Source organism: Trichoderma evansii (assembly GCF_050947405.1).
Source record: "Trichoderma evansii strain SZMC 28006 chromosome Unknown GGI43scaffold_9, whole genome shotgun sequence".
Classification (NCBI taxonomy): domain Eukaryota; kingdom Fungi; phylum Ascomycota; class Sordariomycetes; order Hypocreales; family Hypocreaceae; genus Trichoderma; species Trichoderma evansii.
Genome location: NW_028145197.1, coordinates 349,299 through 364,666, shown reverse-complemented (window position 1 = coordinate 364,666; position 15,368 = coordinate 349,299). Strand labels below are relative to the sequence as shown.

Here is a 15,368-nt window from a genome sequence, read left to right as displayed (position 1 = left end):
TGTTAGGGAAGCACTAGAAATCCTACCACTGTGAATGAAAAATTAGGTTTCGAAGTAGAATGCAAGTCCGGTTGGGCGTATTATTTCAAGGGTAATAATAATCAAGATGGTAGAGACACACCAGCATCACAGAGTACAAATAATTTACAGACAGTCAAACTGTACTAGGTGCTCATGGCAGATATCGCTGTTAGTCCGCCAAGACTAGTCTTTCTCAGGTCGTATGAAAAAAACAAACTAGAATCATATATCTAAATGAACTTATTATAAATCAAGTGGGTTTAAAATGCATGTGACGCAGATGCGTCAACTCAACAAGAGGTTATTAAGAGCAACATCGCCAAGGAAGAGGCACTTGGCCACGACTGTCTGTGAGGCACAACAATCTCCAAAGAGGGCTTGGCACCACAATAGACAACGAGTTCATGGCTCCACTAGCGACTAGGTCCCGACTGCTAGACTCGGAGGGGATGAGAAATTAATAGGGTTAAAAAATAAAAAAGTATTTAATATCATCCACTTCTTTAATTGCCACAAATGTAAACTGGGCCTGCTACACTGGTATAAACCAGTGATATCATCCAATAATAGAAAGACGGTGAAAGAAGGGGTGTGAGTCGCCGTCTTCGCGGTACGGGACCGTGCATTGTCATAATCGCAGTCCATAAGAGGTTTTTTTTTTTTTTTTGGTTTTTCAAATATGAGACTTACTAGAAGCTATGGCTCAGCCCATATTTGGGATATGTTATCGTCATTGAGGAAATAATGGTCGCATACTAGTCTGTAAATCTCTAGTGGTAGCTTTAGAAGTGTAAATCCCGTTTCTTGAGGTCGCAATGAGTGAAGCTTATATTCAAGAGATGCTGAATTGAGGTATGGAGCTATAATAATCATAGGAAATGGCCCATTAGGCCACCTAAGGCCTCTGCTATTTGTAATTCGGATTGAAGGAGACAGAGAGCGGTAATTGAAGTATTACCGAACCTCTTAGGCAAGCAATTTGTAAGCACACTGAGTTTCGTTCTTTTCATCGACGTATAACGAAAATATGATAGGCTTCTATATTCTAGCCTTGGCATCAGCGTCATTTCATAGGCTTGTGTTTTTGATGGGCCTTCTCAATACTACTCAACACGACTCGACCCACTGGGAGGGACGTAGTGCCTGACTGGCGGACTAGTGTGATGCTTGGCAGCGGACTAGCGCGGGGGTAGATGTTGTCTAAGAGGAGAGTCACCATTTAGCAGCCGCTCATCTGCATGGAGCTCGTTATTTTTCCTGCAAACGTTGAATCACCCTGGGGGATAAGCATTTATTGTTGACAGTCGAGAAAAGACCTTTGGCATATGTGACGTAACATGATATAATTCTGCTTAGTCAACGACTGATCACACATAGTATATAATATAAGTTCCATACGCCCATAACCATCCGTGGCCTGGCCTTTCTCATGCTCTGTCCAGTAAAGAGATTTTCGCAGATCTCTGGCAATTATAATTGAGACACGCACTCACAGACTCACACACGCACAAGCACACGCACACACGCACACACGCAAACATGACTACCGGAAGCTGTTATTGTGGAAAAATAAAGATCGAGTACACAGGTGAGCCTGAAAGGAAGGTAAGGATGAGACCTGGCTATTATCTCTAAGCAAAGAGGGATGTAAAGTTGATCAAGATAATTAGGCGTTGTGTCATTGCTCAAATTGCCGCCATTATACCGGCAGTATGTTCAGCAACAATTATGTCATTCCGAGCGATCGATTCAAAGTTTTTGGTGATCCAAAGGAAATATCAAAAATTGCCGACAGTGGAAACCGAATTGTAAACTGCTTTTGCGGCGACTGTGGTGAGCTAAATATTTTGCAAAGCTCTTTGATGCTCTTTGCCTGCATTCGTGTCGCGAGTAACTTTTGACAAACGCTGACAATATCAGGGACCACAATGTACCGGTGGGGAGACGCTTTTGGAGGAAAGGAAGGGATGAGAATTATTCAGCCTGGGATTTTAGACGACAAAAGTGTTCTAGACAATCTTCGACCGGATCTTGAGATGTTTATTGAGGATCGGGTTGAATGGATTTTTGCTATTAAGGATACTGCTCAACATGAAGGGATGCCTCAGTGATAGCGTATATACAACACGAACAGTGCGGGATGTGTGATGGTGACAACATAGGGGTCGTACAGCATATGCAGTTATTGAAAAATAGGTAGGCTCACTATGAGCAATACAGTTCTGTTCAAATCGGAGTATACACATAACGTGACCAAGCCCCCCTGAAATCTGACCCCGAGCAAGATTCGACTTTCTTTTCACACTAAAATATGCAAAACACTAATAAAATAAATAAATAAATAACCATTGCCATGGTCAAGTTATCTCCCTTTACTATGAAACTACTTATTTCTATACAACATATAATTAATGACTGACTTAAACGCAAGCTTAAACGCTGGTTTGGGAAATTAACTATATGTAACCTGACCATAGAACAGGTAAATTTTTGTCTTTTTTGGGCCAAAGGAAAGCCAAGTGTGCTCGGGGCAGAACTCAAGGGGCCCTTAGTCAAATTGTCTACGCAGCTCTCCAACTCGTGTTATTATTGTACAAAGTATAAAACGGCCCCCATATTTTAATGACTTTTTATAATCCCTACCGTAGGTGCCAGGTACAGCAATCCTGGGGTAACTTTCTTGCTGGCAGATTTATAATCTGGCTTAGACATTCTGACCTAGTACATTCGACTCAATCTGGATAAAAGACTCCACTCGTATATATCACTAGCCCGCATATTCGGCGCTACTCCGATCCTTGTAGGATCCTCCTAGAGAAGAGCTGATACCTACTTCGTACATTAGAGTTACGGCTTGGGTTAGAGAACTATGGGGTCTAGAAAGGTATATCAATTTATCAACAGCGTAGCCTACCTGCACAATGAAAGCCTCAGGTCTTGTTAGGAGATGTCTTTTTTATGTGTAATATCTGTACTAACGAGGAATATTCGGAGCGCAAGCCAATCGTTACAATGGACCATGATGATGACATATATATACTAGCATGCGGATTAGCTTGCGGACTAGCGATGCGTTAATATTCTTATTGTGGAATGACGAGTTGGCAGCATATGCCAAACACAAGTGTTACGATTATCTGCAGTATAAAACCCTCTGATATACCTCTGAATTAGAAATAGTTAATCCTCACTTCAAATACTATTCACAAGCTGAAATCTTTAACAGTTTTCCAGATGGTTTCCTTTGCTTTTCCAACCAAAGATGTTACTTTTGATGAACTTCTTCTACGTAGAGAGTACGTTATCGATGCCCTTGAAGAATTTCCAATCTAACGTTAATGAATAGAGAGAATACAGATGAACTGAAGCCAATTCCGCATGTTTCGGAGGCCCCGCATGATTTTGCCATACCAAAAATTGCTATTTGTAAGCCATCACCAAATGTGAAGTATCTGAAAGTCTGTAGCAAGTTGGCTAATAGTGCTATATAGTCTCCTGCTGTGACTTTCGATTTAGTCCCGAAGAACTCTTTCAGATAAAAAAGGGTGGTACGTGCTATAATTTCTTATAATGTTAACACATTTGGTTAACTAGATGTAAAGAAGCATTTGTGTTCAAGACGGTCGGTGGCAATGTGAAGCCTTATTTAAACGATTTATTCTTCTTGGAGACTCTTCTCGGCAATGGTCTAAAAGAAATTATCATCATTCATCATGAAGGTTTGCAAATCTCACTGATAGCGAAATAGATAAGCGCTAATTATAGAAGACTGTGGGACAACTCGTATCACACCGCAGATGATACAACAAAATGTCAAAGCAATTGGAGGAAGAAATCGACCATTTCCAATTTAATATGCATAATGGGCAAGAGTAAGTAAATTAAGATTTCAATCCAGGCATAGAGAGGCACCAAGCATAAATTACTAATAAAGCAATGATTCTAGTCTCGAGGAAAGTATTCGAAGTGACTTGAAGTTCCTCAGAGACTCACCCTACATTCGTAAAGAGTTGAGTGCGAACGCAAGAGGTTTTGTATTCTATTTGAAGGCAAACAAACTTGTAGAGGTTAAATGAATGTAAACTAGGAAGGCCGTTTGCACAGGATAGCTGCTTACAAGCAAAATAGAGACTACTTAACTAATCCACCACAAACATAGACTCAATACAACTTACTTCATTTACTTAGGCATTAATGAAAATATAGCAGAGAGATATAGTTTCAAGCTAAATAGATATGAGCATCTCAAAATATATTAATGAAATAAAAACGATTTATAATAAAATACGCACTCGAAATATAAAAAAAGAGTAATAGTACATATGTCTTAGTATAAAAAACTATATAGTTTAACAATATAGTTATCCCATAGCTTATATACTATATTGAAAAAGCTACAGGTACACTATAACCATTAGTCTGAGATGTAGCTTCTATATCACCTGAGTTCAGACGTTACGCCAAGTTCTGTCAACCTTATTGTAAAGGCGAATGATTGGTTCACATTATTTAATTGTGAGCTTAGAAGCAGGATAGCGAAAAAAAGATATATTAAATACAAACTACAGTTAGATTCTCAAATACTATTGTTTGTGCCGGATATTGTCCGTGGACATTGAGCGAGAAGATCTCCGCGCAGAAGAATACATGCATTCATACCAACGAAACGTGTCAGGAGGCGGCCGATGATCGAATCCGATGGAGCAATTGCAGGCCCTTCCCCATGGCTTGACAGCGCCCCCAGGTAGAAGCGGCGCACAGCACCCGAACAACCTCCTGGATAAGCCGCGCTGCACCATCTGGACCGAGGATACAGCCTACACCCGCCAGGTAGGGGCGCATCAAGGCGCCTTGTTTTATCCAAGTCTGCTCGTCATGCTGGCTGTTCTTCTGATCCAGGCGGAATGTTGGCGACACGCTTATTTCGCCTTCATCAAGCACTCGCTTAATTTCCTGCGGTTCAAGTACGCCGGAAATCTCTCCATAGATCCAAAGGGCTTGGCAAGAAACCATCATCGCGCGACCCTCAAAATACGCATGCATGTTGGAATGACGAATACAGCCATATAGCTTGCCTGCGTGTAAGGCGACCTGGCGAGCCTCTCCACCGCGTTGCCGTATCCAAGTCCGGAGACGGTTTTGGCACTCAAGAATATCATCACTCGATACGCGGTACCCGGAGTAGCAAAATAGCTCGCCTATGGATATACCGAGAAGGATTCCGATCGAGTGGTAGTGCATTAGGATCGCAGATTTGAGCGAAGACAGCCTGGGAAGATCCTCAATGTTTGAACATAGGATCCGCAGGTATTCCATAGCCCTGCTAGTTGCTTGGGAGGTGTCTTGCGTCATGCCTAGGATATCGTTAGGTTGCATACCGTCTCCAGTAAAACTGGGCGGTGACCAAAATCCATCCTCCAAACAAATTCGGTACCGCAGCGCAGCTCTGAAGACCCCCAAAACAAGAAGTAGAGTGGAGAAATCACCAAGACCCTGCGAGTAGGTCTTGGTTCTGTACAATTTGTTCAACTCCTGTCGGATGCTCAGGGGCTGGTCTGCTCCCGTACCTCAACTGCTCAGCCGCCTAACATAGTATTGGTAACATAGGAGATCCATGACTCACCGTATTTGCTTTGCTTATGGAGGGCTTTAAGCCACGTAGCTGCGGTAGGAGCTTGCCACAGCTCCTCTGGACAGGGTAGTCGTAGCCGAAGAAGATCTGTCGGGATGATTGGTGGCAGGTCAAAAAATAATGCATTCTGGCTGTCGAGGAGCTGATCTCGTAAGACTGGTTAGCGATGTTTGGAAAAAGACTAGTAAACAGCAATCACAAGAGCTGTGTACTTTCACCATGGAAAGAAAAGTGGGAGCCACAAGGATACAAACTAACCCAGACCGAATATGCCAGTCGGCGCATGCTCTCTTTACGACTCCACGACTTCCATGCCTCTGTGGATGACTGCCCTGGTTCAATTCCATCAATGCACCGTCCTATTTCGTTAAAACAATTGACTTTTCGGCACGCCGATGCAATGAGACTCCGGATAGACTGGGCAGACTCGGTGAGCCTGAGGTCACGCGAGAATTGCATACCAATCTGGTTCAGTAGCCCAGCCTGGGCTAACCACGGCTCGTGCGTTGCGCCATAGTCCTCTTCAATCTTGTTTGCATTGTGAGCTTCCCAATTCTCCAGGTTAGATGAGGGTGTTGTATACTCACAGCAACATGAAAGGCCCGACGAAGAAATTCTTGGAAAATATCCACGCAATCAGCGGCAGCAGGGATCTTCGAGTAACGGCACCCGATCGTCACCAAAGCAAGTAGTACCAACCAATGCTCGTGACAGGGGTTAAAGCTCGGCTTGTGGATAAAGGGGAAAAGAGGATCGAATTCCTCAAAGTAGAGCTGCATAAACGCATTGCAGGCAGTAATCGAGGGGAAAGCACCAGTCGAAAACTGCTTGTACCCAGCTTTGGCCGTGCTATTCAAGGATTCGAATTTTGCTAAGATTTGATCATACTTTTTTCGAGGGAGAGGGCTTACGTGGGCGAGGTCCTCAGCGCACCATATGGAGTCGTTTTCCCTCGCGGATAGTACTGCGTCAAAGGCACCCATGATCAGAGGGCTGGCATAACCTTTGCCGACCCTCGCCCCTTGAGGTTTCCAGGCCTTCTGTATATAATCGTCGAACCGCATTGCTTGGCCCAAGTTTGGCTCAGGGCTGGCTCTCGCAGCGAGGAAGCTCGGGACAGGTGCACGAGACTCTGGTAGACGTTTGCTTGAGTCCGACGCAGAAATCGAAGCATTTGCTTGCGAAGGAGAGGAATTCTCTGGAAACATTACCTGTGGGAAGCCGGCGTTTGGGCACTGATGGAGCGAGCCGAGATCCAAAAAGCTGTCCCAGAAAGACGGATCTTGTGCAGCCATGTCGAGCGGGTAGGGATCAGAGGACTGGAGTCCAAAAGCTAGAGATGCAAACTCGAAGCCATGATGCAGGGCATTTGCGTGCTGCAATGGCTCTGAGCATTCCAGCTCAGCCCTGTCCCCGGACTGGATGGAAACAAACTGCTCGCTGGTCACAGCCGTGGAGACTACACGAGTGTTGGAGTGTGTTGACATGCTCAAGGAGCCGCTCAGATCCTTTGTACCGTACGCCCTTGGCCGTGGCTCCTGCAGCTCGGCATCCGAGTGGCCACTCTTGGGCGAGGAATCAATAGCCGTCCCTGGATGCCGTGGGGCATCGTTGGCTGACTGCTAGCAACCGTTAGTTGGGCTAGCAAAGATGCACATCTTCGATACAGCACTTGCCTGGGAAGACTGCGGGTGCAGGTATGAGCACGGCTGATTCTTGGAGAGGCATCGGATACAGGGTTCGTGGCCATCGCAACGCAGCTTGGATCGCGAGCACTCGCGACATGCCCGCTTTACTCTGCTATCATGGCGGTCTCGATGGCTCTTTTCATGCATTGAGAGATGCCGCTGCAGGGTATCTCTGTCGACGGTTAGCAGCTCTCCAGAGCTCGATGCCAGCAACGAGACGGCTCACTTCCGCGAGAATGCGCGCCGGCAGTGGGAGCAAGGGAAGGGGCGCTGGCCCAGATGTCGCATCTTGTGCCTCAAGAGGTGCTCGGCACGGTGAAAGGTCGCACCGCATTCGTCGCAGGCGTGGCCAGCCATGTTGGAGCGACGGCGTCTCGCAGAGGACCAGCAGCGACTGAGGTGAAAGGCAACTGAGATTGGGAAGAGCGGCGAGGATGGCGACGAGGACAATGGCGACGGATAGCCATCGTTATAGATGGCATAGATGTGTGGCCTGGATTACAAGGACCATGGGAGCTTAAGAGCGGGCCCACCGAATTAGGCTGGAGAATCCGAGAGGAAAAGCGAGAGCCGAGAAAAATGAAGTCCTGCATCCAACCATCACCCATACCTTGTAGTGAACAACTCGACTCTCACGGCATGGAGATCCTTTTCGCCACGCATATCGAAGCCCGTTTCCCCTGAGTCAAGCTCAAAGTCAACCCTGCGAGCCCTGCGGTCCGCTGACAGCAACATCAGGGTTCAGCTTCGGGGATGTGACTCCTCCGGCACTTTTTTTGTGCTATCATCGACCAGGCCCCGATTGCGTGGGTTCACATCAGCCTCGATCGAGACTAAACTTCAAGCCCGACGGGGTTGTCTATTTTTGGCCGTCACTTACGGAGTACTAGCGATCCGAGCGGGGTGACCCCACTCGGGAAGTGCAATGGAGTGTTGGTAAGGTTGGTAAGCATAGGGATGAACCCTTTGATTTTGATTGCACCCGGTGATTACCGAGCCCTGGTGGATCTTTTCGTTGTAGGTGCACTCTAAGGCACTTCTGCCTCTGGTCAAGATGCCGAATAGGAGGGGCAGCGACAACGCAGAACTGTTCGCAAGAGATGATGATGGCCAATTGTGTGTCGAGATGAATTTGACGATCTTTGGCGGCCGATGAACTAGATGTTAGCTATGAAATCACCTCTTTCTTACTAATCGTAGCCTCGAAGAGAATGAAACCGATGTAGCTCATGACTCGTCAAACATAGACGCGGGTTATATAGATGGCGCGACGCTTTGGGATCGATACCACGGACAAGATCTAGAGACATAGTCGTGAGCAAGAATGCATATTAAAGGGCGAAATGTGGAAGAACTTCCCATAGAACAATCCAAAGTAACTCTGTTGCATCTAATGGTTCGGTGGTGGGTTGATCTCTGAACCTCTAATATCCCCTTTCGTGGCGGCGCATGTTCTGAATAGATAAATTTAACGTATATCCACGTAATATTGAACTGAATCTACCCCGTACGACCCATCTTGATATTTCTTTCTAGCATACATGTCTCTCCAATATACCTTGGCTAGACCCGTAGGAAATAGAAAAGGAAATATGGCGTCGGCTTAGCCTGATTCTGACCATAGGTCTAAACAATTGGCAAGACGACATAGCTTTCATAGCCCTGGCCAATATGGACATTATTCGTTCCGCGCAACTTTCTCTCGTCCCTTACCGATCGTCAGTTCTCGAATCATACCTAAAGGTGGTTAAAAATGAGAAATACTAACCTATCAATTGGATCATGGCAAGCAAAGAGATCCACGTCTGCGGGATCCTTGGGCGAAATCTCAAGCACCAAACGCTCGCCCTTTTCAACGACCACGTTTGTAGGCCATAGCTCAATCTGCAGATCGTATACTTGGTCGTTTCTCACCTCCTTCTTGTCTGACTTCTTGTGACTTGGCACTGGTACTGGAAGGTGGAAACTGTCGGGGTATGGATTCGGGTCGATGGTGCGATGGGAGGCACGAAGCCAGCCAAACACTACTGGTGTAGGAGTTCCTAGACTGGAGCTGTATGAAGACTCGTTCCCTTGTGCGTTAATTTTTCGAAGAGCAACATGAACGTCGATGTCTGGCTCGGCTTCACCCTCATGATCGGCTAAGGAGACTGCAAGTCGGACATGCCCATGACCTGTTACTTCATACTCCTCTTCGGCTACTGGAGTGCTGAATTGGATACATTCTCCACTACACAAGATATCAGTGAAAGTGTCTATGCGAGTGTCTGCAGTTGACTTACTCTGGTGCTTGGTAAGAAAAGGTAGCCGTAGCAGAGGGCTTCTCCTTTGATAGCTTGTTACTGGCAGTGAGATAATGTTTTTCATATTTTGTGCGGGCGAGCGGCCACTCCTTCTCATCACGGTACTTGTATTCCAGTTCACCTTGTATACTGCCTGGTTTTTGTGTACCGCGTCGAACTGCAAACGCAACGGGGGCCTGTTTACCAGTCTTCCAGCCGTCATAGTCATCGCCCTTGAGGAAGCAGTCGAAGAATGATTTCTGATACGTGATATATGGTTCGAGGTAGTACGGCAAGTCGTGTCGCCCAGTATGAATGCGTAGGAATTTATACTGAGAACTCGCTCGCATATAACCCAAGACATTGCCTCGAAGATGCAAACCAGTTCCGCCCTGTAGATATTATCAGCCTAGAAAGTGCGACAAGCAGTTCGCTTCACTTTACCCAATTGCCCGCGCTGAGCAGTGGAACCTGAATTTTGGAGTAGTCTTCCCTAACCATATGATCCTTGTACCATTCGTCATCAATCCATTCGTTCTCAAGGAGGAATTGGGGAAAATGCCGGTGCAATTGATTCATCTCGGAATCACTGAGCTTGCCTTCAGGTGACGTTGGGCCCCAGTTACCACTGGACCTGTTCCGGCTACCATAGTGGTTTCGTTTAATCTGTCTGTGATACCAGACATCATTAAACTGCAATACATTAGCATCAGCAACGCAAGCGAAATCTCGGAAATTGCATACACCATTGTGATACATGCCACCATGGCGGCCTCCCTCCCGATAATAGTCACCCATGCCCTCCCAAGGCACCATACACGCGAGGCCCCGGGGCTGGCGCGCTGCTGTTGGCCACTTGAGTAAAAAGTTAGCAGAAAGTGACATGGAACTGATCATGAAGGACCAACCTGGTTAAGGCCCAAGTAAGATATTCCTGTCAGGCCGATCTTGCCAGCTGACCACGGCTGGTCTGCAGCCCATTCAATGGCCTTGGCGTAATCTATGCTAGTATGAGAATATGTAATTGCGTGCTGGCACCTGAAGAGACACTTACCATCCCAATCTTGGGTGCTGAACGGCTTAGACCCGCCACTGGAGGCACCTGAGCCACGGTGGTCCATGATAACAACTGCGTAGCCGTGAGGGCACCACCAGCTCGGCGCAGGTGCCTCCCATGACAGATGCTTGCTCTTCATGATCTCAGGAACATCTGCGGCAAATTTCTTATACACTTCGTTGTCGATATAAGGCCTAAGTCAGCCATGTTAGAGATTTGACAAGGTCAATGATACGTGCGCTGCCTACACATCTTTTCCGTAAGGAGTTGCAGTCATGAGAACAGGGAATTTTGGCCCCCCTGAGCGAGGGAGATAGACATTGAGGCGTATGCGATCGCCGCTGCCAACCTCGAACTCCTCGTTGATACGGGCAATGTAGCGGTCATCACTCTCGTCTACAGTGGTGATGGCCCTGAGAGGCTTGTAGCTGTCCTTGTAACTCGTAGTAAGGATCATCGTAATTATAAAAGAAGTGGTTGATGCTCAAGATATTTTGCTGCGCCGACGTTGTGTACTGCCTTCTGGATCATCGAGGGTCATTATCGAGGACGCTTGTTCCCTTTTTATATCGACGGCGCAGAACTCGTGAGTCTGGTAAAGTACATGTCATCACTGGGCTTCGCAATAATCTGAACCTTGTATAACACTATATTTTAAATTTGCAGTAGCCACATCAGGATAATGCCGTGCAGACTGGAGGTTGTTGGTTCGGGTCGGCGCGTAGAGTGGCGGGGCCGAAAGGGCTGGGCTTCGAACGTCGTCTCAATGGATAGTATTCGGCTCGCAACCGCCTCAGCTTCTTACCACACGCTTTTGGTAAGGGCTGTCGTAAACTGCTTACTATTCAATAAGGATGATTAAATAAATAGCCTGCCCTGGCCTAGCCAAAATGTGCCCTGGCGACCCCTGGCTTCTACACTCTGCTGTCCCATTGGCTGGGTCGCACGCTGTTGTAACTCGGCATCATCAAACTTCTAGTCGTTCTGTTGCTTCTGCAACAACCAACAGCTATGTAGAACCCCTTTCTTAGCTTCATGGTGAACAGATTATCAGCTAGGCAACGTCTCGGCAAAGGCTAACCCTGGATCTCATACACGTTATCCACAGCATTTCAGCCACTTGAGAGACGTCTGCACTTATAAATGCGTAAAATTAAAGAGCCTGCGATAACACAAATATCGGAACCACAATCTTGTGTATTACAAGAGGCTACCCCGCTCGGGGAGCCCTTCTCCCCCTGACAACTGTTATCATCGGTTCTGGCTGTTCCTCCGAGCCGAATCTCTCTTTTTCATCGCTCTCGGCTCCACCCTTAAGGTTTTTCAGCACAAGAGCGCCCTGTAGTTCTTCATTGAGAGTAGAAGCCTTCTATTGGGTAAAGTCCTTGTCTGTGCCAGGTATCACAGCTGCCCACAGCATCACCACCGTGGTGCGAGCAGGTTGTCGGCGTCGGGAAGTGGGACCTGAAGCGTCGACACCGGGACATTGGAGTTGCCATAATCGTTAGAATCTTGGGGGTGTTTTCTGCCGTCGTACGTCTTCGCTTGTATCGTGAGGAGCTATATCGCATTTCAAGCGTCTTGAGGGATAGTTCGATGCGCTCGCGCGTTGTTGTCCAGCTACACTGCTGCGGATGGCTCTTTTAGGAGTGTCATGATCGTCGTCTGTAGAGGAGCTTGGTGAGACAGTTAAATCGAATATAGACAGGATTTTAACGCATAAAGTGAGTGTGGACAAATTTGACCAAGATCAACAATTGCATTCGGCGCTGAAGAGGATGCAGGCGATGCATAGCTGACAGATTTCATGTCTGTAGATTTGTCAACAACGAGTAGGGTAGCATCCTTACCATTACTATAGAGTGGCAGGCTGGCAATAGAGTTCAGACACGGCGATGAGCGCGATTTGCAATAGGCAGTGACTGGGTGGAGGTCTTTGTATGGTATGTTTGGCGCATCGAAGCATTGGACGATGCAGTCGCTTGGTTGCCGGTCAGTCTCACGTGAGCATTCTTCCTACATGTACCTGTATGAGAGCGACCAGCGACACTCCATGTCAATTCGCAGTACAGTACAACGGGTTATCGAAGCAATGGAGCTTGAAGATTAGCAGTGTGACGGATCTTGCCTTTCGCGTTTTGATCTTCTGATGTTGCTAAAGATGACGCATGTACTCAAAGTAGCTTCCACTGCGCTTTATAATGTGGTTTCGATAAAAGATATAGAATCTTAGTATCGCACGTTGCAACTTGGCGTGGGGCGGAAGTAAACTTGTAATTTAATGGGATTTCTTGCCAAGTCATTGGTCATAATTGTGGCGAAAGAAGCATCGTTCAACATCTACAAAGAAGTGGTGACAGCTACAATCACAATGGTTATTATTATTTCCACAAGACGCATTTATAAGAGAGAAGCAGCTTCAATTTCTCGTAGCTAGAGCCTGTCGATAGAACAAATATAACGTAATGTAAATACACTTGATAGCTAATTCATAAGATGATCGGTCATATTCCATGCAACATTCCTATCAACACAACTGAACGTGGGACCTTGGCTGGCTTGGATGGAACAAGTGGCTGAGAGACTGCAGTCGTTTCCAGATGGGTATTCAAGCCATTATCCATAGTCCAAAAAGGCTCAAGACCATCAGGTGAATATACCATGCCACCATTTGCAATAAAATGACGGGGTGCGCCCAAGCAGTGGCGATCTCGTCCAGTGCCATCGCGACAAATCCATGCAACATTCTTATCGAAACATTTGACTTCTTTGGAGCACGATAGAGCCGTTCAGTAACAAATCCAGAGATGGGACAATTAAAATCCCATTTCGCTTCTAATCACATCGATATCGTCGGCCGACTGGCCAACTTTCTCCAAGATGGTGGTGAGCAGCACGACCAGATTGAGGTGATGCGCGTCGACCTTCCGCTGGAGATCTGCCACAGAGGCTTCGAGGGCATCACACCGCCGCTTGAAAAGTGCATTTTGATTGCTGAAAGCCGCTCCAATGGATATGCCACGAGCTCTTCTGGCGGATACTGCAGATGTTTTGGCGACTACGATTCTCTGGGCATCAGACCGAGGGCGCTGAGTTTGAGTCGTGGTAATGGGAGTTTGCTCGGGAGGCTTGAATTCAGGGGATTGCTTCTTGACAATGCGTCTGGGAATGTCCTTATTATCTTCAGTCTCAGAATCATCTTCCCACTTGCGCTTGACGAGGTGTCCCTGGTCGTATGTGGAGGTGAGATCCTTCATGTCAAGGGAGCCGAATACTGGCTGAAGATCAATCTCAAGGTTCGTCATCATCTTCTGGCTAAGAATCTCTGGGGCGTAGATGGATTTGAGCATCACGTATTTAGGCCAGGAAGGGATGGCCATCAAGTCTCTGTACAACGGATGCTGGCTAGGGTCGTCGATAGCGTCCGTCGGAACGATGAAGGAACGGTTCTTGAGAAGTTGAATGTAGTTTTGTTGATCAACTTCGGTCATGTTGGCAGCTTGGGCCTTGTATGCACGTATAGCGCGCTCTTCTCGAAGAATCTGGTCATCGCCATCACCGTTGATGGGGAACCTCGGGCCTGGGAGGTCTTTGCGTTCAAACTTAATCGGTGGGATGTGAGGGTTTGGGCATGGATTGGCCGATGCCATGAGAGTGCTCATCGAAGGCGCCATGTTGAGAAAAAGCAGGGCGTGATGATAGACTCTGATAGATGTGCGAAGGACTTGATAGAGAATGCAAAGAGGAAGTCTTCGGTGCATGTGGTGAAGAACTTTGAAGAAAGATGTGTGAGGCAAGCCGCTGATAGAAGTGGCGAGAAGCTTAAAAGAAGGAGCTTGGAAGAAGGATGTGGAAGAGAAGTGATGAGCAAGTGCGGTGAAAATCTCGAAAGGAAGATATGAGAATGAAGGCGAAAGTAAAGTGAAAGTGAAAGTGAAGAGAGGAAAGAGAGAGGGCTGCTTTTTTATAATGAATAGCAGCCACGTGTTTGGTGAAGCAGCTGCCGGCGGCGGTGTGCGAGCAGTTGGCAGCATTTGTGCTTTAATATTGTAGGCAAGAGTTGCATGAGAGAGAGGGAGAGAGAGAGAGAGAGAGAGAGAGAGAGATACGAATAAGAGGCGAGGTGATTTTAAAGACGGGGAGGAAGTTGGATGCTGTGATGTCACACTTGGACTACCTACCATGGGCTATCATGCTATTTTGCTAAGAGATATCTTCTACGCTTGTATAGCATACCTAGGTATACTCTTTAATTTTCCTCAAACTAAACTTTAGGTTTTAAAATTATTATTCTGTACCATTCATCAATTGGTGTCTCCAAAACTTCCATGTATATGGCTTGGAGAACAAGGATGCATTGGCTGTCCGCCTATGGCTCACGTTCACCTCAGCCTCTATGCCCCTGTTTCACCTCTTTGTATCGTCAATGGATACAATCATTATTTTAGGGGAAATATTATTATTAGTGGCGCTCTATCTCACCACTTCTGCGATGGATATTGGATGAAAGCCAGTTGAGCCCGGGGGGGGGGGGGGGGGGGGGGGGGGGGGGGCGGGGGGGGGGGGGGGGGGGGGGGCGGGGGTGGGGGGGGGGGGGGGGGGGGGGGGGGGGGGTGGCGGGGGGGGGGGCGGGGGGGGGGGTGGGGGGGGGGGGGTGGGGGGGGGGGGGGGGGGCGGCGGGGGGCGGC

General features: G+C 47.2%; 4 protein-coding genes across 4 annotated transcripts; 1 reads left to right on the top strand and 3 right to left on the bottom strand.

Annotated features, from left to right (window-relative positions):
* Nucleotides 1–1,264: 1,264 nt before the first annotated feature.
* Nucleotides 1,265–2,255, top strand: GGI43DRAFT_404122 (GFA family protein). Its single transcript, XM_083205881.1, has 3 exons — nucleotides 1,265–1,626; nucleotides 1,692–1,854; nucleotides 1,942–2,255. Exons 1-3 carry the CDS (start codon nucleotides 1,561–1,563, stop codon nucleotides 2,130–2,132), a joined length of 420 nt encoding a protein of 139 aa, XP_083060827.1. The 5' UTR covers nucleotides 1,265–1,560; the 3' UTR covers nucleotides 2,133–2,255.
* Nucleotides 2,256–4,692: 2,437 nt separating this feature from the next.
* On the bottom strand, nucleotides 4,693–7,675 carry GGI43DRAFT_422654 (fungal specific transcription factor domain-containing protein; the record flags this gene model as incomplete). The annotated part of the gene is made up of 5 exons (XM_083208138.1): nucleotides 4,693–5,576; nucleotides 5,645–5,740; nucleotides 5,941–6,181; nucleotides 6,241–7,272; nucleotides 7,568–7,675. 5 exons carry the CDS (start codon nucleotides 7,673–7,675, stop codon nucleotides 4,693–4,695), a joined length of 2,361 nt encoding a protein of 786 aa, XP_083060826.1.
* Nucleotides 7,676–8,967: 1,292 nt separating this feature from the next.
* Nucleotides 8,968–11,137, bottom strand: GGI43DRAFT_383482 (Alpha/Beta hydrolase protein; the record flags this gene model as incomplete). The annotated part of the gene is made up of 8 exons (XM_083203392.1): nucleotides 8,968–9,049; nucleotides 9,110–9,571; nucleotides 9,624–10,015; nucleotides 10,068–10,316; nucleotides 10,368–10,478; nucleotides 10,532–10,623; nucleotides 10,678–10,874; nucleotides 10,929–11,137. 8 exons carry the CDS (start codon nucleotides 11,135–11,137, stop codon nucleotides 8,968–8,970), a joined length of 1,794 nt encoding a protein of 597 aa, XP_083060825.1.
* A 2,359-nt stretch (nucleotides 11,138–13,496) lies between these two features.
* On the bottom strand, nucleotides 13,497–14,354 carry GGI43DRAFT_383481 (uncharacterized protein; the record flags this gene model as incomplete). The annotated part of the gene is made up of 1 exon (XM_083203391.1): nucleotides 13,497–14,354. One exon carries the CDS (start codon nucleotides 14,352–14,354, stop codon nucleotides 13,497–13,499), a length of 858 nt encoding a protein of 285 aa, XP_083060824.1.
* Nucleotides 14,355–15,368: the final 1,014 nt, after the last annotated feature.